The sequence below is a fragment of the Thermobia domestica genome, chromosome 3 (genome assembly GCF_964235325.1).
Source record: "Thermobia domestica chromosome 3, izTheDome1.hap1.1, whole genome shotgun sequence".
In the NCBI taxonomy this organism is placed as follows: Eukaryota; Metazoa; Arthropoda; class Insecta; order Zygentoma; family Lepismatidae; genus Thermobia; species Thermobia domestica.
Genome location: NC_137456.1, coordinates 198,118,574 through 198,139,999, shown reverse-complemented (window position 1 = coordinate 198,139,999; position 21,426 = coordinate 198,118,574). Strand labels below are relative to the sequence as shown.

The window sequence follows — 21,426 nt, the reverse complement described above, 5'->3', positions numbered from 1 at the left end:
GTGAAAAAAAAACGGTCTTAGGGGGCAAAAGGTCCTACCCAGAATTTTGAAATTTGACGCCCGAAAGGGAAGAAGAAATCGACCGAACTGAATGAAATTGTTCACAAATGTTGTAGAGGTAAGATGAGGGAATACGTGTTTCGTATTTTCCTGAAAAGAAAAATACTGTTGAGTGGACCGTGGTGTTGAGTGTCGGAAGGAGTGGACCGAAGCCAATGAAATTGTCTATAGATATTGGATATGATAAATAAAGCCTCTCCTGTTTCACAAGTGTCTCCATCAGATTTATTCAAATTTGGCAGACCAACAACAATCACAAACAGTATAGCGTATTTTATAGTATTTCACGAGGCAACTTTAACCCTTACAATGATTTTCCGCATAAACAAAAACACGTGCCGATTAATTTCCTGTTTGCTGTTGATGTGCCAAAATTGATAGGGACATCTTAAAAACACGAAAGTCCTTATTTTACATTCAGTCTATACAATATCTACACACAATTTCATTTGCTTCGGTCCTCTCCTTCCTGCACTTTTACGGTAATATTTTTTTTTCGGAGTGGCTCTAGGCTCCAACACTGTTTTTCCGTACAAATTAAAACACATTTCATTTATTGTTTTGCAAATTGTCCCTATACGAAGTTTCGTTGCAATTCTCCATACTTTTAGGAACTTCTGACGTATACTTATTTGCACTTTTGATATTTCGTAATAACCAACTAAGAAGATCCGTGCCCCACTCAACCGTTTTTTTTTTTTTCAGGAAAATACGAAACACAATTACCTCAATTTACGTCTAGAATATGTGTGCACGATTTCATCCAATTCGGTGCACTTCTTGTTGCCTTTTTGGCCTTAAATTTCAAAATTTTGGGTGGGGAATTCTTCCCTCTAAAACCATTTTTTCGCAGAAAAAAAACCGTATTCGTTTGTTTTTTGTGTATTGTCCCTACACAATGTGTCGTTCCAATTCTTCATGTAAATTTGGGCACTTCTGACATACTGTTATTAGCACTTTTGATATTTCACGATCAAAGTTTTGGAGGGGTCTGTGTCCCACCCAAACGTTTTTCTTTTCTTTTCTCCAGGAAAATACAAAACCCGTATTCCCTCATTTTACGTCTACAATATTTGGGCACAATTTCTTTCATTTAGATTCACTTTTTCTTGCCTTTCGGGCATCAACATTCAAAATTTTGGATGGGGGCTTTTGCCCCCAAAAGCCATTTTTTCGCCAGAAAATAAAAAAAAAAACAGGTATTCGTTTAGTTTTTGCGTATCGTATATACTGTAACATTTCTCCAAGAAAAAAAAAACTTTAGTCTGGACACTGAAACAGCTGATTAGTAATATCCGCATACAGTTAGCAACTATGATATATGTTAGTAGGTCAGGTTCAATGAACATTGTACTTCGTTTGTTCATCGAGAGTTAACAGCGCCACCTATGAACTGTGGTAGAAATGTCAACCCGCGATTAGCGTCAGAACAGAAGAAAAGGTAATCGTCGACGGATCTAAAATTACTCTTTGGATATAAGAATACAAGTTAGAAATTGTAATGGTTAAATGGATTAGAAGTAAATTTTGTGAATAGTGTTGGAAAATAATTTAAGATCCGCTTGTGAAGTGGTGTGAAAGCAAAGCCTGAAATGTGAATAATTATATAATCATATTGTAAGTGTGTGTTTGATGTGGCATATTCAACGGGACCGTAAGTATGTTCTAAATTCTAACCTTTTTATTTTTGCGCCATTTTGGACCGATTAATACTGCGATTCCGAGGGATATGTTCATCGGATCACACGTAACTATTCCTTTAGTTATATTGAAATTAACGTTTAAATTAGCTAAAATATTTTTGGATTTAAAACTAAAAGGATTAAAATGTCATTTGGACAGAAATAATTCATGGGCGTTAAATTGTGGAATTGTTCACACCGCTATCAAAAGAATTGAAAGGGGAAGATTTCAATTTAAGTGTTGTTTGTTAAGTGTTGAAAATATATATATAGTTGTTGCTATTATTCTAGTTGTTACATATATTGGAAATAAATTGTTAATCATATTGAAATTTACTGAATACTTCTTGCTCACTAAATCATTTGCCTTCAGTTCCGCATCAAAGGAGATTACATTAAACCCTTTCGAGAATAGCAGTGTACCCGTTATGGCGCATTACTGCTACATACAAATTAAAAGTTACCTTTTCTTCTGTTCTGAGTAACAAACTTTGATGCGTGAGGGAATCGAATCTGTCTGTATTGAAGGCAAACAACTTGATTTAGTAGGAATTATATGCTGGGTAGTATTCTTTGTGTTTGGTTTAGGCAGATAACAAGAGAAAAAAAAAGAAAATGAGTATTTATAATGCGCAGAGAGGGTTACGAGTTAACCAATTACGGTGTGCGACAGCACCTTATGTTCCGGTGGCAGACCCACCCCTTATAGTTTTTGATAACGAAAATCATGAGGAGGGGAGAGAAAGACAGCCAGTTGCGGCTAACATAGAGAGACATTGGAATCAACCAGTGTTGCGAGCTCCCATAGTTTGTAATTTCCAGAAGCAATTTTCTCAAAGTATTTTTCGCTCTTTAGAAAAACAAATTAGTGAAGTACCGGAAATAGATGGAACGGATGGGTTACTGGTTTGTCATTTCCTATTGAAGCTTGATATGTTAATTGTTAAGGAAATAGCTCCTGTAGAAGCTATCTTAGTTTCAAGTCTTCAGAAATGTAGAAAACAAGCTTATGAGGAATTACAACGTTTACTAACTATCACTACAGATTGGGAACATATTTGCCATTCGTTATTGGTTAAGTTTGTAACTCCTTTGGTAAATACTGAATTTATGAAATCGGTTTTGTATAGAGTTAAGCGGGAAGATGAGAATTTATTAAATTTCATTCAAGAGAAGTTTAGTACTTTGAATATTTTGGAAATGGAAATGTGTGAGGAGGAAATATGTAAAATGATTAGTAATTTAGTAACTCCGGAAATTAGAAATTTGTTATTAATTTTAATTGTTCCGAAAACAATACATGAGTATGTAGACTTCGCTGAGAGTTTTGAAATTAATGAAAAGTATAGTCAAGATTATAAAAGGGTTATGAGGAAGGACCAAATGCCTCCCCCGAGATTTAAAGCCCCTCTAAGGAATATGAACACTCGCCAAACATTAGAGACTAGAACATTTCGGCCTAGAGGAAATTTTTCGAGATCAAATCATGCTTTAGGATTTCATAGTTCTTCAAACTCAATCAAGGAAGACGGTAATGATGGAACATTATTACAGTTACCTGTTAGCATTTGTCATACGTTGTTTCCCTGTATCATTGACACGGGATCAAGTTTAAATTTCGTCGAGGAAAAGGTTTTAGAGGCAATTCGAACAAAATGTCAACCTGTGGTGAAGCATGTGAATTATTCCGTCACTATAATGCAAGACAAGGAACTAGTAGTGCGTGAATTGGTACAAATTATATTTTTCATTAATGGTGTTCGATTTTCGGCCTGGTTTGGTGTAGTGAAACATCCAAAACTTAAACTGTTAATCGGTATAAACTTTCTTCGCGAAAATTTTGCACATATTAACGTTAATGCTCAAGAACTTTGGTTTGAGAAAGTGAATCTTAAAGTTGGATTAAAACCTTTAGATTGGGAATCTTGTGTTATGAACAGTAAGCTGTGCGATTCTCCATATATTTTCAGGTCTGTCCGGAATGCCCCCAGGCAACTTGGCGCCACAGCCTGGGAGTCCTACGGAGGTAACAGACCTGATTTTTCACAACATGCATCGGGCCGAGCAAAAATTCAAAATTCACCACAGCCAAGGAGTTTTGGGAAAAAGAGCCAGACCAGCAATGGTAGAGGAAGGAGGCAGAGAGGAGAAAAGGTTCCGTTGGAAACTTCGTGCGTAGGGCTGATGTCGCCAGGAACATCGACGGCGCATGAGAATGTGGGAGAACCAGCTGGCTCCAGGGTTTCCAATCCTACGTATAGAGATATCTCCATGGAGGAGGCCGAAATAAAATCAAAAGGTATTAATGATTTTGAGAATATTGCTAATAAAAATTTAATTGACTATGTGAAAAATTTAGCTTTAGAATTTCAAGATGTTATAACGGAAAAATTAGGTCAGGTTAAGGACTATCAGTATGAAATACAGTTAACTGATCCTTCTCCTAGCATAACTCAGCCTTATTCAGTTCCTAAGCATAAATTGAAAGAAATTAATCAGTATATAGACAAATTAATAGAAACTGGCGTTGTTGAAGAGATTGATAGTAGTCCTTACATTTCACCATGCTTCTTGGTGACGAATAAGGACAATTCTAAAAGACTTGTCATAAATTATTTTTCTGTCAACAAGAAGTTGTTATTGACAGCTTATCCGTCACCTAATTTAGAGGGCATTATTTCTAATATTGGACGTCATAATCTGTATACAACGGTCGATTTAAAAAGTTCTTTTTTTCAAGTAAACATTAAGCCAGAATGTAGAAAAATAACTGCTTTTGCAACACCTAATAGGCTATTACAAATGGTTAAGCTCCCGATGGGTTTAGCTGTTAGCCCATTTATTCTTTCTAGCTTAATGCATAAAATCTTTAGAGATCTAGAAGGTGACTATTTAGATATTTATTGCGACGATTTGATTATTCACACAGATTCAATAGAAAAGCATAAAGAAATACTAGAAAAGGTACTTAAACGTCTTCGTGAATGGGGGATTACTATCAGTCCTCATAAAGCAAAAATTTTGAAGTCAAAAATTAAAATCTTAGGATATGAATTCAGTAATGGAGAAATGAAAATAGATGAAGATAGAGTCAAAGTAATTAGAGATTTGCCTAAACCAAAGAACAAGCGTGCTTTAAATAAGATGTTAGGATTTTTGAATTACTATCTCAGATTTCTGAAAGATTATGCTGATTTGTTAACTCCATTAAATGCAATGAGGTCTCCCTCAGTTCCATTTGTCTGGGGAAAGGAGGAAGATGAACTTCTAGAGAAAATTAAAGAAGCTATCATAAATCACGTGATTCTTAGAGTTCCAGATATGGATGCTCCTTTCGTAATTCATGTTGATGCTTCGACTAAAAATTATGGGGCCATATTAAGTCAATATGATGGAGAAGGTAAATTAAGACCTGTTTATTTTCTTAGTAAACGTATACCCCCATCAGACTGGTCCAAGAGCATTTTTGAACTTGAATTGAGAAGTTTAGTTCACGCTCTTGATAAATTCGATATGTATTTACATAAAAGGTTCACGGTCTATTGTGATAATTCAGCTTTGACGTGGATTCTGCGAAATCATAAGCGTCAAAAGAAATATGGTTCCCTTATAGAAAAGGTTAGTAAATATCAGTTCGATATAGTTTATTTGCGTAGTGGACACAATAATTTAGCGGATTATATTTCTCGTATGAATAATTATATTGATTTTACCCCTCCTTCGAAGGACATTATGGAAATTGAGAAAGTAGACGGGAAGGATGTACATTTAAATTTTGTAAATTTTTGGAGAAATCTATTTTTCCATAGACCTTTGAGTGAGCATCAGCGAGAGGATCCATCTTTGCATACTATTATCCAAGAAATTGAGAGTGGTAAGAATAAATATCCTTATTTGATTAAAGATGGTGTATTGTTAAAGAAAACTAAGGGGAAACAATATGGTGGCTTAAGAGCGGTTATTCCTGAATCACTTAAATATAGCATTATTAAATATCATCACGAAGACCCTGTGGGTGGTGGCCACAGTGGATCGCAACGTACGATTGCTAAGATAGCTAGTAGATATACTTGTAAAGATTTATTTCCATGTATTCGAGAGTTTATACAAAAATGCCCAATTTGTCAATTTTGTAAAGACAGGAATACCACTCAATATGGTACTTACTACTCACATAAAGAATGATATCCGAACAATTCCGTATATTTAGATATAATGGGTCCCTGGCCTGTTAGTAATGGTTTTAAATATGTTTTGGTATTAACAGATGGCTATTCACGATTTGTAATTATCGAACCTCTTAGAAATTTAAATGCGAAATCGATCTGTTTAAAATTAGATAAGATATTCTACTCTTACGGATATCCAAATAAAATTATATGTGACAATGCAAGTTATTTTCAAAGCGAATACTTCAAGAGTTACTTATTTAGTTTAGGCATTAAACGTATTCATACGTCTCCTTACTCCATGTCCAGTAATTTGACGGAGCGTCAAAATAAAAACATAAAACAAATAATAAAATGTTATGTACATAAAAATCAAACCCAATGGTCAAAGTATATATATCAGGTACAATATACTTTAAACACTAGTGAGAATAGTGAAACGAGGAAGACAGCGAGTGAATTATTTTTAGGACGCAAAATGTTTAATCCTTTGGACATTAATTGGATCTTAGACTTAGGTATTCTTGAAAATTCGCAAAATAAAGAAGAATTAAGTAAAATTGTTGTAGAAAACATTGAAAAGGCCTGGAAAAGAAAAGAGAAGATTTATTCGAAGAAACATAGGGACATAGATTTGCCAGTAGGTGAGAAAGTACTTGTAAAGAGAATAATGAAGGCTTCTCTTGAAAAGAGGTTTCAACCAAAATTAAGTAGTCAGTTCCATGGCCCATTTGAAATCCTTAGTTACCCAACAAGGAACACCGTCTGGTTACAGTTAGTAGCGGATAAGAATATTAAAATAAAAAGGCATGTTAGTTTCATTAAGAAATATTATCCTAGCAATGACAGTAATTCTAACAATTCTTGCAATTTTAGCAATTCTAACTATAATAGACAGCTTGATAATTTTGATTCTAAAAATTGTAACGCTAGTAATAGCTCTGAAATAAATAGTAACAACAATGATAGTAATCACTCTGACTTTGTAATATGAAAATTTTTAAGAAGAATTTGTCATTAATTATTGTGTTAAACCTATAAATGTAATCTTGTTGTGTTTGTTGTATACTGTGCTTGTTGTTCAATTCTGCAGGTTCAGAATTGGGTAGGTCATGCCATGGCTGTGAACGTACTTGTGAACGTCGAGACCTCGTTATGTAAAACCCTTTCATTCTTATCTGGCGCCCAATCCGAGTCATAAGGTGGAAGGAAAAACTCTGTATGCGCAACATACTGGTTATTTGTCATCTCTTCTGTAATGGATGGACACTCATCATTTGAACTCATCGAATGGAAAATGGAGCTCCTGTTGACATCTTCTTGTGAAAGACATTGGTGAATTTCGTGGTGAGTTTGTTCCAATTCTTCTGCATGCAGTGATTAAGATAAACAATATTTCTTTTTTCTTTTCGAAATTTCTATAACCAGTTCATTTTGAGAAAAAAAAAACTCGACCGTGGGGAATTTTATATGTAACATTTCTCCAAGAAAAAAAAAACTTTAGTCTGGACACTGAAACAGCTGATTAGTAATATCCGCATACAGTTAGCAACTATGATATATGTTAGTAGGTCAGGTTCAATGAACATTGTACTTCGTTTGTTCATCGAGAGTTAACAGCGCCACCTATGAACTGTGGTAGAAATGTCAACCCGCGATTAGCGTCAGAACAGAAGAAAAGGTAATCGTCGACGGATCTAAAATTACTCTTTGGATATAAGAATACAAGTTAGAAATTGTAATGGTTAAATGGATTAGAAGTAAATTTTGTGAATAGTGTTGGAAAATAATTTAAGATCCGCTTGTGAAGTGGTGTGAAAGCAAAGCCTGAAATGTGAATAATTATATAATCATATTGTAAGTGTGTGTTTGATGTGGCATATTCAACGGGACCGTAAGTATGTTCTAAATTCTAACCTTTTTATTTTTGCGCCATTTTGGACCGATTAATACTGCGATTCCGAGGGATATGTTCATCGGATCACACGTAACTATTCCTTTAGTTATATTGAAATTAACGTTTAAATTAGCTAAAATATTTTTGGATTTAAAACTAAAAGGATTAAAATGTCATTTGGACAGAAATAATTCATGGGCGTTAAATTGTGGAATTGTTCACACCGCTATCAAAAGAATTGAAAGGGGAAGATTTCAATTTAAGTGTTGTTTGTTAAGTGTTGAAAATATATATATAGTTGTTGCTATTATTCTAGTTGTTACATATATTGGAAATAAATTGTTAATCATATTGAAATTTACTGAATACTTCTTGCTCACTAAATCATTTGCCTTCAGTTCCGCATCAAAGGAGATTACATTAAACCCTTTCGAGAATAGCAGTGTACCCGTTATGGCGCATTACTGCTACAATACACAAAGTGTCGTTGCAATTCTTCGTCCTTTACACACATCTGACATATTGTTACTAACACTTTTGATATTTCGTGATCAAAGGTTTGGAGGAATCTGTGCCCCACCTAACCGTATTTTCCAGGAAAATACAAAACACGTATTCCTTCATTTTACGTCTGCCATATCTGTGCACAATTTCGTTCACTTTGGTCCACTTGTTTTTGCCTTTCGGGCGTCAATTTTCAAAATTTTGGGTGGGGGCTTTTGCCCCCTAAAATCGTTTTTCCGCAGAAAAAAAGAAACATGTATTCGTTTATTTTATGTGTAGAATCTACCTGCCAAATTTTATCAAAATCGGAGTGTTACTTGTAAGAATATACCGTAATGCCATTGAAACCAGGTGGAATTAAAGCACACTTTTAAATGGGATTATAATTTCGTTTCCGTTTTGTTTATAACATTACTGTATTAGAACGATACACTCATAGCCATTTGCTATTCAGTTACAGTTTTCCTTACATGTCTCTAGAAAATACTTTTTGATTTCTTTTGTGTTACAATGCAGTTTGACCGGTTCATAAATGAAAAGTAAGAAACGTTTAAGAGAAATACAGAACTGTTGCATTGTTATTATTATTATTATTATTATTATTATTATTATTATTATTATTATTGATATTTTTGAAACATTAGAATTACATGCTTACGAGAATTCGTGTTGGGCCCCCTCCGAAAAGTAAAGCTGGATACGTGCCTGCACTGAATGATAGACGTATGAGTCATAGTATAGACGGGCGTGCTAGGCGATCGAGTCCGGAGCATCGAAAACAGACCACAACTTGCAGTTCTTCTTGCCAATTGATGCTGCTTTTTACCTGCTATGATATGTCGGATAATAATGTGGAATAAACGAAGGTCGAGACCATGGCGTATTGGTGTTTCATGCACCTAAACCTGTAAAATATTTGTGCCGAAAACATCTTTCACTCACTAGCTAAATTTGTGGGTATGATCGCACATCTTCCCTTATAAAGTATAGTCTTATAAAGAATATATATAGCATGCTAAAAACCTAAAGACTAAATTCAATAATTTTCTATAGTATTCTTTTTTAACAACGGGAAACTTGTTTAATTCATCACGATTAATCACGTTTGATAGTAAGATGTCTGTTTCTGTCTATATATATTTTTCATACTTTATTGGAGACAATTTTTTTCAAGAAAAGAGGATGATAAAAGAAGCTATACAACAGCATACACTAATTCTAAATAAATACGTCATCAGAAAAAACAAAAAGTTATTTCATTATTATATTGTTTCGGTTCTTATTAACATAAAAATTATACACTTTCTACAATGTTTTTTAAAGAAAAAATTGGATGGGATCGCATGGGATTCGATCTGGTGTCAAAACAATATAAGAATTACTAGTCCGCCACTCTACCCACTTGACCACACAGACTACCTTTGGTTGCCTGTCTTTTTCTTAGCAAATAAATGCTCATGGCTATAGAGCATGTCACTTCCAAACTTAAGACAACAGTTTTTCTCTTTGTTTCTATACTTCCGTATAACATCTTGGTTACAGAAGCTAATTTATATTTGGTAGACAATTTACATCCTAGATTTAAGCCAATAAATGCAATATATTAGTCCACTTTCCAGTTCCTTGATTCAACTAAAGTTATTCCCTCTGCAATCGTGCTGTGCTACTGCAAAAAATCCCTCGAAAACATTATTGCCAGTATACACAAAACCGAACATAATTTTGTTTTTTGCTTATATTTTTATTATTTTTTTTGGAAATATCTCCTTAGATGGATTGCTTTCTATTATCTCCACATACTAATAACTGAATTTTACCCATAAACATAAGGAAAATGGAATAATTGCGAAAAATCGTGAGTTACAGTATACGCGCAATATTTTTTGCGCATGGGAGTACTTCTTATAATAGTTGATGTCATAATGAAAGGAAAATTGTTATATTTGAATAAACTGAGGAAGGACGTAAATATTGTAAAATCTTCAATACGTTTTATTATTATTATTATTATTATTTTACTCGAGATTTCTTCATAGTTTGTTATTAAATACTTGACAACATATCCTCATTTTATTGTCCTAACAAACCGATATATGTTGATAGTAAAGTACTTTAGATTGATCGGGCTCCTGGGCCTTCAAGTCACGCCCCCGTTACGAAATCCTTGCTAAACAAACCAATATATGTTCCAGTAAAAAAGTTTAGAATGATCGACCACCGTATTTCATATCATGGCCCTCCCCCATTACGAAATCCTGGCTACGTGCCTGTCGGCAATTAAATTTTGATGACTAAACTAGACCGTTTCTTGAACCACTCTCTCATCCACAACCTGTTCTTCCTTTTTGGTTTCGCGGGTTTTTCCCCTTCCATGCACAAGCCATTATTATAGCTAAACAAACTGCTTCAGTGGACATATTTACGCGATCAAACTCAAAATTGAACTGAAGTTTGTACAAACAGTAGAATCGTGTATGGCAGAGAGTTTGCGCAAACACAGTGTTTGCACAAACTTAATGTTTGTACAGCGGGGGACACTTCTAAATGGTACACCTTAGCCGTAAATCTCCATATGGCTGTACCATTTAGAAGTGTCCCCCGCTGTACAAACCATGGATCGTCTATGGGCCCCTTTAGTTTTGTGCCAAAGTAGTTATGCCCATGGGTGGGGGATGAATGTAGATCGGATTACATTACACTAGAACAGGGGTGTAGCCAGCAGGTTTATCTAGGAGGGGCAGCTACAATATACAAAGGTTAAAAAATTTGAGGCCTGAAAAAACGGAAAATTTTAGTTTCCGGCCGAAAAAATCTATATCTTTTTAGCTTTTTTCTTTTCTTTCTCCATAAATATTATGTACCAGGTAGTTTTTTATTATGCTTAACCAAGAACTACTACCCCGGAAAAAACATAAATTTGTGTATAACTATTTCAATTTAAGCCCTTGTACACAGAACCTATCTACATAATACTAAGATTTACTGACAAAAATGTTTATTTATTATTCGTGATTAAAAAACACCATATTTTTTTTTATTAACAGCTATATCTCACTTCCTGTTTTACACCAAGTAGCAAAAAAAAAACTGCAAAACAGAATAAAAGCGTTTTTTATCAAATTTTCCATCCAACAAAAAATGTTTTTTAAAACACTAGTTATAGCATATAAAAATATAAAGTACTTATAAAGCAGTTTAGTACCATTGTTTCATGGCAGTATTTATAGTACCTTGTTAAAACGTTTGTCTTCAAACTGTCAATAAGTCAAATAAATTGTGTAATCTGCTGTCAAAAAAAGTATTTTTCAAAGTCCATATGTTTATTATGCAGTTTATGTTGACACAAATCTAATGAAGAATTACACACTCGAAAAATTATAAATGGTATGCAATAATAAAGTTCCATTATCTAAACCTTTTCCTTTAAATTTGGATATAATTGAAGCACAAGTTTTTTTTTTTTTCATTTGGGTTAAAGAAGCTGCAACTTCCGTAAATTATTAATTATATGTACACTTTGTTATTTTTTAATAACTGAAGCGAAGTAATCTTAGGATAATGTTTTAGAAGTCGGTCATTTGTTGGATCCAGGGAATCATTTGGGGGACACGGATCTCTTCTTTTATATTTTTGATTTGATTTTAACTTAGCGTCCCGTTCAGCAGCGAGGCTATATGAGACGTGGACCTACTGATTAACGTGGAATCCAAACCACATGAGCTCCCGCCGGGAATCGAACCTGGGTCTCCCACGCCAAAGGCGCGTACCCTAACCGCTTAGCCACGAGAGGGCTCTCTTCTTTTATATTCTTTCCACCTCCACTTTCGCGGGTTGTGTAATCGCCGAAGAACCCAGACGCAGAAATATCTGCAGAAGATAATCACTATTGGGTTAGGCACGATTTCTTATAACTTAGTACAGGTACAAGGCACTGACTCAAATTTGTATCGGTAACAGGTATCAGGTAATAGATAGCCAAAGTACTACCCAAGATAGGTACTGTACATGTACTGACTAATCAAAGTACCTAAGGTACTATTCTAGGTACAAGATTTTAACCAATTATCTCCATATCTGGAATAAAAGTAATAACAGAATTCGTCAAATTTTAAATATTTAATAATAATTCGGGGTACAGAATATACTGATTTATTTTACTTGTGTAAGTAATAGTTCCATATATACAGTACATAATAGTGTTATTATTAATTTGGTTTCCTTGAAGTACAAATGACAGAAAATTCAAAAAAAAAAAAAAGGAGGGGGGAGGAAAGAAAAGGAAAGGTATGCTTAGCTACCAAAAAAATAACAGATTGCAGAAAACTCCAGAATGACGTCAAATTTCACCCTTCTGGAATGCCAAGTTTACAAAACTGAAATGTCAAACGGAGTGTCAATCCTTTCAACGTGTCACTAAACGGGTGTCAATGTGACTAAACAAAAGTTCAAAAGAACTTTTTGTGTGTGAGAGAGGAATAACCTCCCAAAATTTGCCGTATAGATCTTGTAACACTCTGTGTACTATTACTAATTTAGCTTACGTGAAGTACAAATGCAATAGAAATGCGAGTTCCAAGAGGCAAAATATATTACACTGAACAACAAAAACGTTTGAATCATTAGGTGATAAAGGAAAAGAAAAAAAAACATACGTTTTTAAAATTCGTAGGAAACGTTCACTATGTAATACAATATTAATAAGTTTAAAGTGTTCCTATCTTTCCTCACATTTCGTTTTGTAAGCTCCATAATACTTTAAAAAACTTAATAAAGCTATATGTACATGTACAGGGTGTTCCGAAACGTATGCGACAAACTTCGGGAGGTTATTCCGGACACAATACATAATTTTGAAACAAACATTTGTAAATAGAAAAGATATGACTTCGACAGTAATTTAGGAAGCCGCACTCTCTACATTGAGTAGTTTTAAAATTATATTCCCTTGAAATTCAATTTCCTACGCATTCGGCATCTTGCAGCTCCGAAACTAGTTGCACTAATGTTCAAAAAGTCTTTCTTTCGTGTCCGGAATAATCTTCCGAAAATTGTCGCATAGGTCTTGTAACACGTATTATTACAAATTATAACTTCCTAAGAACAAATCACTTAGAAAGGAGACAATTCTAACAAACCGCAAAATATGCTATTCTACTACAATAATAAAAACACCTGAATTAGTACGTGAACAATGAAATAAACACATACACGGGAACACACACACACAATATATATATACTCTTGAAATTCATATACAGGAAACTTTCATTATGCAATACAATATTAATACATTTCAAGTGTTCCTATCTTTCTCCACATTTCGTTTCATAAATCTACAGTATATTTACATGTACAGGGTGTTACAATCAGTGGCGGCTTTAGCGGGTAGGCCGGGTAGGCACGGACCCACCCAAAAATTTTGAAAAATATATAAACGCAAGAAGTTACAATAAAGAGTTTAATATATTTTCCATTATTTATATTAATGGTAGATAATTATTTAACAAATAGTATCAACCACTACTGCAAAAGTAATTTCCTACTGTCATTAATCAATCAAATGTGTACAGACGTGTTCAAATTATTAGACTCACGCCCGTAAAATGCAAAGCTGATGTTGCAGCCCTAATTTAGGAGTTCTAAAACATGTGAGTTAAGGGTTAAACCACCAATAGAGGATCCTTCATTTGTTTACTGTACAGTTGAAGTGATGATATCACCGTTGAACAGCAGATGACATTAGTGGAGGAGAAAGTTCTGAAAGTGGTGTTTCAGTTGTATACAGCGCAGAGACCTGCACGAACCGAATTTTTCGGCCTGGGCCCGATAAATTTTAAAAGTTTTATTTTTGTAACATTTTTCACGGGCACACTTCTTCAGCGTTTGCCTTTATTCTAATTATTGTTTAACGAAAGTCAATAACTATTAAAGAAATGCAATAATCGGCCCCAGCCCGGCCCGGCCCAAAGAAATAAGAGTCCGAGCCCGGCCCGTGCAGGTTTCTAATACAGCGATTGTGGTTTCTATCAACAAGTTACAGTCTGAAGTGTTGTGGTTGCAGTCGTAAGCAGTCACAACATTCAAAGCGTTTAACAGTTCGAATGGGCCAGTTTAAAGTGATCGTGACGTGTTTTGTGTATTAAAATTTTAGTCTGTGAAGTCCTGTAATCGCTGCATAATGTAAAAACCAGAGATCTTTCTCCACGTAAAGTGGAAGTTATCAAAACGCTTCTGGCGGAAGGAACATATACACAACGACAAATTGCTAGTAGAGTTCGTGTAGGGCAAAATCTTTGAGTAGAATCTCTGTTGCAATGAGCAAAAAGCAAATGTATAAGCAAAAATCTTTCTTATTTTGGCCTTGCTTCTGCGCTCATGTAGATACATCCCTACTTTCTTCCTTGGCTTCATGCTGGGGACTTCAGTAAACTCTTGAAATGCACACGTCAAAAAATATTACACCTGTCACACAATACACACAATAATGCTGCTTTTCCTTGCCAGCAGACGTCGCATGCGGATCTTCCCTCGCGAACTACTTTATTGTATCCCTCCGAATTCTACTGTGGGTGGGGCTTAGGCCCTGTCGAACTTTAAGCACAAGATGTCGCTACAGTGCAGAGAAACTTTACGCTGTTACAAGGGTTACGTTTTCCACGTACAGTATCGATATATCAAAACTGACTTTACAAGTTATAGTGCGAGTGTCAAATGCAAAGATCAATGCACAATTCCTTCAAAACGGATTTTTATTAGCATGTGGGGTTCTGGAGATAATTGCATGTGAAAATGACGTTTATTCCCCATTTTTATACCAAATTTACTCATTAAGGATGAAAATTTTTAAATTTTTGTTCTGAAGGATTTGTGCCGACATGTTTTGTGAAGAATATAAAAAAGACTCCATAGTTCTATCTTTAGTCGTAACTGAGAAAAATGTTCAAAACGGAAGGTCTGTTCTGCGCGTTTTTGTGGAGGTATGAAGTCCTCTTAAAGCCAATATTTACAATGCAAAATCATTGAGAACATAACAATGCAACAATGAAAACCTTATTTTTATTTCTGTAAACTTTTTGGTGTAATCCTTTGATGTGGAGAAAAGAAAGTAAAAGAAGAAATTTTTCCGCCAACAATGAATAGTATGCAAGAATTCCATACTATATTGTTACAGTGACGACGCCAGCTTTAAGTTCCTAGGGGGGCAAAGGAGGGGCAGATACATTTTCGGGGGGCGGCTATTTGCCATACCAAAAATGACATATTTATTACGTTTGACTTATTTTACATTACATTGTGTATTTCGTTGCTGTTTTTATGTTAGATCTATATGATTATAAATTAAACTTACTTCAAATAAAATTTGTAACTAACAAATAAGTAACGTCTGCACATGAAATATTTTTCAATGAAACTTTTGAAGCCTAAACATAAATTGAATTACTTTCGCGTATGCTACAAGTAACACATTCGTCTATATGCTACGTCTCTCTCTCTCTCTCTCTCTCTCTCTCTCTCTATATATATATATATATATATATATATATATATATATATATATATATATATATATATGTGTGTGTGTGTAGAGAGAGAGAGAGAGACAGAGAGAGAATTTACGAGGAGCTGCTGAAAATGTCGTAGTCCAATCCAGATGGAGTGTAGGTACTAGGTAGAAAAATGAAACCGTAGTTTAGAAAAACATATCTCTGTATGTATAAATATAAATTTTCATATTAATAATGAAATTCTTATTGTTTCTCAGGCCTCTGAAGTGATTATGTGTGCCCAAACTGATAATTTCACGAACATCCAGATCCTTACTGTTATAACATTTTTGTTCCACCAAGGAAAGTCACCTAAGTAAATTAATTAGGAAATCAGTGAAACACCACGGGACTCTCCTCCGTTATATATAGTGGTGAAGAAGTAAGTGGCTTAGTATAAACGTAGCAATTTCTCAACAAATTATGCTTTACATCCAGGATGATCAAAAGCAATGACTCTTCCTGGAATCATGGGTGCAATTTGTGACATTATTCTTGAAAATTGCAGCATTTCAGCCAGTGGTGGATATAGCCCGAGGCCGGAGGGCCTAGGCCACCCCAGTTTTTGTGTGACAAAAATAATTTTAGCTATTTATATTTATTATAGTCTGAGGTCTGCACCCCGCTTTCTCAGTTTTTACCTTCTCAGCAAAACTTGTGTCAGGGATTCTGGGCATTTCTTTGGAACTCGTCGGTAGCATAATTCACAATGGCTTGGGTATGCGCAAGTTCTCGGCATAATGGGTTCCCAAAATATATGTCAGGAGAATAAAAGGGTAACGGCATTAAGAGAAGTATTCTTCCAATTTGACCGTAATGCTGATCAATTTCGCTGACGAATAGTAACCATAGATGAAATATGGTTGTACCACTATGATCCTGAATCGGAAAAACAGTCAATGGAGTAGTAGCACTCATTTCTCAATCGCCCCAAGAAGTTCAAGACACAGAAGTAGGTTGAGAAACTGTTTGGAACATTCTTCTGGTATAAGTATGGAGTGGTAGACTACCTCCTCAATGGTCAGATATTTAATCTAGAATCTCTACATTACTTACAAAACTGAAAGAAAAATTCAAAGTTCAACGCTGCGGAAAATAAAAAGAAAGGAATTCTGTTCCTTCAGGAGAATACACCTGTCCATCAAACCCCTGCGAACATAACTGACATTGCATAATCTAGGATTTCAATGTCTAGATCATCATTCTTATTCCGCTGATTTAGCTCCGTCTAACTATTACGTGTACTTATTTCCCAAACTTAAATAACACTTGAAAGACGCCATTTTAGATCTGATAGGGGTAGTGCTACGAACAGTGGTGCGAGGAAATCTAGATTTTTTTAACTTTTCTGCAAAAGCTGGAGCACTGTACAAGGTAGTATATTGACTCTCGGGGGAAGAGAAGAAGAAGTAAAACTTCACCAATCCATGTGCACTCCTTCTGGGTTGGGCTACGAATTTTCCAGCAGTTCCTAGTCAATATGGTAGACGTCACGTCAGTACTTTGAAACAAAATAAGTAAAGGAGCACTAGTATAAACCAATTACTAACTAAAGATCAGCACTCTGACAATACATTTTATTGGGAATCAATTTCATTCCATAATTTTATTATTATCATTTGCAGGAAGGGAAAACACAACTCTTTTTATTTCCTTCAAAAAATTAAGCCCTGGTAGTTGCAAACTAATCTGTTATAAGCACATCATCTGAATATTGGAAGCCGAGAATAATGTTTCAGAAAAAAGAAGTTTTAAATAAAACAAAATATGAAACTGAAAACTTCAAACCTGGACAAATACAAACAAGTTACGTAACTCGTTTTACCTTTCTTTTGTTTCCAATCGAAGTTGATCCAATGAGAAGAAAACAAGTCGACCAAATCTACTATTGTTCGCTAGGCACAATTATTAAAAATCATAAGAAAGAAGTATAACTAAAATTTACCTCAAAAGGGGCTAAATTAGAAAACAGAAATATGCGTGCATACCCAGACGCTCAAAGAAGAAAGCTTGAGGAGTAATCTGCCACATAGTAAATTCATGGAAAGTAGACTACAATTTGTCAATGAGATTGGTTATGATACTGATATATAATACTACATGAAGAATGTTTAAAGATTGTACGAGTCTGGGGGGGCAGTCAGGGGGGCAGAAGTAGCTACTAGGGGGGCGGTCGCCCCCCTTGCCCCCTCTGGCGTTATCACTGTATTGTTATATTTACTTTTTGAACTTAAGCATTTTCTGTACTTTTTGGTGGCATCTTTTACTTTCCCTTTCTGTATATAGACCTATGTACCTGTAAGGCGCACACAAATGATAGAAAAAATTTATTCGAGCAAAGCACATCTCTTTACAATGAATTAAGTAGAAAGTTCATTAAATATGAGAGAAACTAGTTGCAAAAAAATATCAATAAATAGATCAAGATATTTAGAATATTTAATGTATAATAAATATACATTATACACGATTAATGTAAAATAATCATTGAAATTAACAATAAAGCATAATTTAAAAAAACGCATAATTAAACAAGAAATAAAGCATAATGTGGGTTGCTCTAACAATTAAGTTGTATGAAGACGAGAAGAAAACGAAAGCTGACTCCTTAACGAATTTCGTTGATCTTCTTTGTGTCTACAAAAACGCATTCCTAGAAACCTACAAGCTAGGTATCATCTTTGTGATTATATCAGTTTCTAGTGCTACATGTGAAAGGTCATTCTCTTCCTTGAAAAGATTAAAGACTTGTATACGCAAGTCAATGACTCATGATAGGTTGGAAAACTTAGTGTTACTTTATATTGAGAAGAAAACTGCTAAATCGTTAGATCTTTAACAAGTTGTGGATATGTTTGCTGCTGCCCACACGAATAGAAAGATCCTCTTCAAGTAGAGGCATGAACCTATAAGTTATTTTCTTTACCTGTAAAAGTGTATTTGCTTCCACTTAAGTCAGCCAGCTACACATATTTTAAACGCCATGATTAAATAACTATTTACTTATATTAGAAATCAATTGCATTAATGGAACCTAGTTGTTTGAGGTACTAAATTCTTATATTTTCACTGTTTTCCAAAGAGTAAAATCATGAACAATAAAGATGGAAACATTCACCTTGAATACACACACACACATTATATATATATATATATATATATATATATATATATATATATATATATATATATTGGAGATGTCCCCCTCAAAATCCTCTTGGGCCCTTGATTGCCCCCCCTGAAAAAACTCTAGCTACGCTACTGGACACCATGCACCAGAGATGAATTCTCTACCACTGAGCCACCGCGGCCCTGCTTGGGCTTGGTCGTCCATCTCCAATCTCTCTTTTGGCGTTGCTTAAACAACTTCTAGTTTTGTTCTAAATCCAGACTCCATATTGGCGTAGATATTAATATTGCAGTCGATTGGTAAAATCAATCTTCCACATTTAAAAATTAAAGTACACACAAGTAGAAAAATAAGCATTTATCATGAAAACACTAGCTGCAAGTGTTCAAAATAGATTTATGGTTTCTATAAAATCAATTGAAAATTGCTATTTTTTATTAGGCAGCTAGTGAAAAACAGCAACTTTCGACTCCAGCCAAGTTTAAACTCAACCTAAACTCAGTTGACAAAAGTGAACTGACCCGACTGACCCGACCCGACAACCCTACCCGATAACCCGACCCGAGCTGACCCGATTGACCAGACCCGACAACCCGCCCGAATAACCCGACCCGATTAGCCTGACCCGACAACCCGACCCGAGCTGACCCGACTGACCCGACCCGATAACCCGACCCGAGTTGACCTGACCCGACCCGACCCGTAACCCGACCCGTTTGAGAGCACTACTTCTACGAGATAATTATTATTACTATTATTATTCCTTAAGATTTGATAGTTCAAGTATTGAAACGTCCGAATATTCAAATATCTGAATATAATGAAACGTGTGTCATCGCCGATCAATCACCATCAAAATTCTTAAAATAGAAAAAAGAATGCCCGAGTTCGATTCTATCCAATAACCCCCAAATTACTGGCCAAGCGCCTTGACCACTGAACCATGATCACTACGCTATAAATGGTCTGTTTACGTTAGGTTTCTTTGCCTCCGCTTCTATGTTTTTTTTTTTTTTTCGTTTCAAAATGTCTTTCGTATTTCTTTTATGATTATATAAGTTTGATTCCTTTGATTCACAAGTCCGTTTCTTCTCCACACGAAACTACAGATATGGCATATTTAATTCTCATACTCTGCATTTATTTGAAAGCAGTCGCCATTACCTGATCAATGATTTATATAGTCGCCACGATACATACCGAGTTTCACTAAAATAAGTTAGTTTTATGACTATTACCTTGAAATTTATATACATGCAAATGCCAAGTGAGCCGAATCGTAGACGCACGTTTCAACAATATCTCATAATAGATATTTGTATTGTCGCGAAAATGTCAATTACTTAGTAGATAAACTACATAAATAGTCTTAGTACTCTAAAGTTAAATGAATAGATAGAAACTGCAATTTACATTCGGTAACTGCCAAGTTTCAAGCCATTCAACACTTATTCAGCACTTGTCCTGTCTTTTGTGTTGCTATGATTTCGGAAGTAGATCTACATATACCTGAGTTGGTTGGATTAAATGTAATTTATTTTCGTAAGCAAAAATTCAAACATATTTCATTTATTATTACACAAGCTGCGAACGTGGAGATATAGCAGATTTTCTTTTCGCACGCTTTTAATGTACCAATTCATTTCTTTTATTTAAAGAGCCTATATATATGATGCAATCGTTGCATGTAATTGATTATATTTTTATACTATTCAGATGAATCTCATTTTTGAAAGATTCTTGGGTTAAGTACCAAATGTCTATGATGGCAAATTACACACAACATATGACGGAAAGTATGATCATGTGTAGTCGGCAAAAGAGCCTTAAAATTGTCTTACCTCTGGCTCTCCTGATAAGTTGTTACCCGCGAGGAAACTCTCCTTGTGCTACAGGTGTTTTCTTACTTCCTTTTTCTTTCCCTTTAAAAAAGTTTAGTTTTTTTTTTTATTTTCTTTCTCAGTCCTATTCTTTCCTTCTGAATTGTATAGGATAATTAACCGCGAAACTCTCTTTCAAGAATAGACAGACACAATGTGCTTATACACAGAAACGGATCGAACAGTTTTTCGTCATTGCGCGTGGTGTGGACTCTGGCTTAGGCCATCGTTTCGTACCAACGAATTCAACACGGAATGGAAGACTGATAAGTAGTAGAGCGAATGCACAATATTTCTCCCCTCCTAGTTCGCAGCGCTCCAAGCGGCAAGTGATTGAACTTCTTCCCATCTACAGCATGTCCGTGGTATATCTGTGGGAGAGATTTTTTGCTCCTATTATAGAATAGGGCAGCGTTTCCCAACCTTTTCAACTTGCGGCACACTTCAGGGTAACTTGAATTCTCGCGGCACACATATTATTATTATTATTATTATTATTATTATTATTATTATTATTTGAAAATATAAAATACTGTAGTATTTTTTTCTGATTACTGACA

At 34.9% G+C, this 21,426-nt stretch overlaps 2 protein-coding genes across 2 annotated transcripts in view; one reads left to right on the top strand and one right to left on the bottom strand.

Moving 5' to 3' along the window:
• LOC145682075 (uncharacterized) overlaps positions 1-8,260 on the top strand; it is a 67,501-nt gene extending 59,241 nt beyond the window's left edge. The window contains exons 4-5 of the mRNA XM_081753672.1: positions 2,331-4,041; positions 7,005-8,260. Coding sequence (XP_081609798.1) covers positions 2,331-4,041; positions 7,005-7,072 — 1,779 coding nt within the window. The 3' untranslated portion in view covers positions 7,073-8,260. The remainder of the gene's footprint in view (positions 1-2,330; positions 4,042-7,004) is intronic.
• Positions 1-21,124, bottom strand: part of Grd (gamma-aminobutyric acid type A receptor subunit Grd) — a 1,945,208-nt gene extending 1,924,084 nt beyond the window's left edge. Inside the window, exon 1 of the mRNA XM_081752088.1 lies at positions 20,828-21,124. The gene's annotated coding sequence lies outside the window, so the exon portion shown is untranslated. The remainder of the gene's footprint in view (positions 1-20,827) is intronic.
• Between the last annotated feature and the right edge of the window lie 302 nt (positions 21,125-21,426).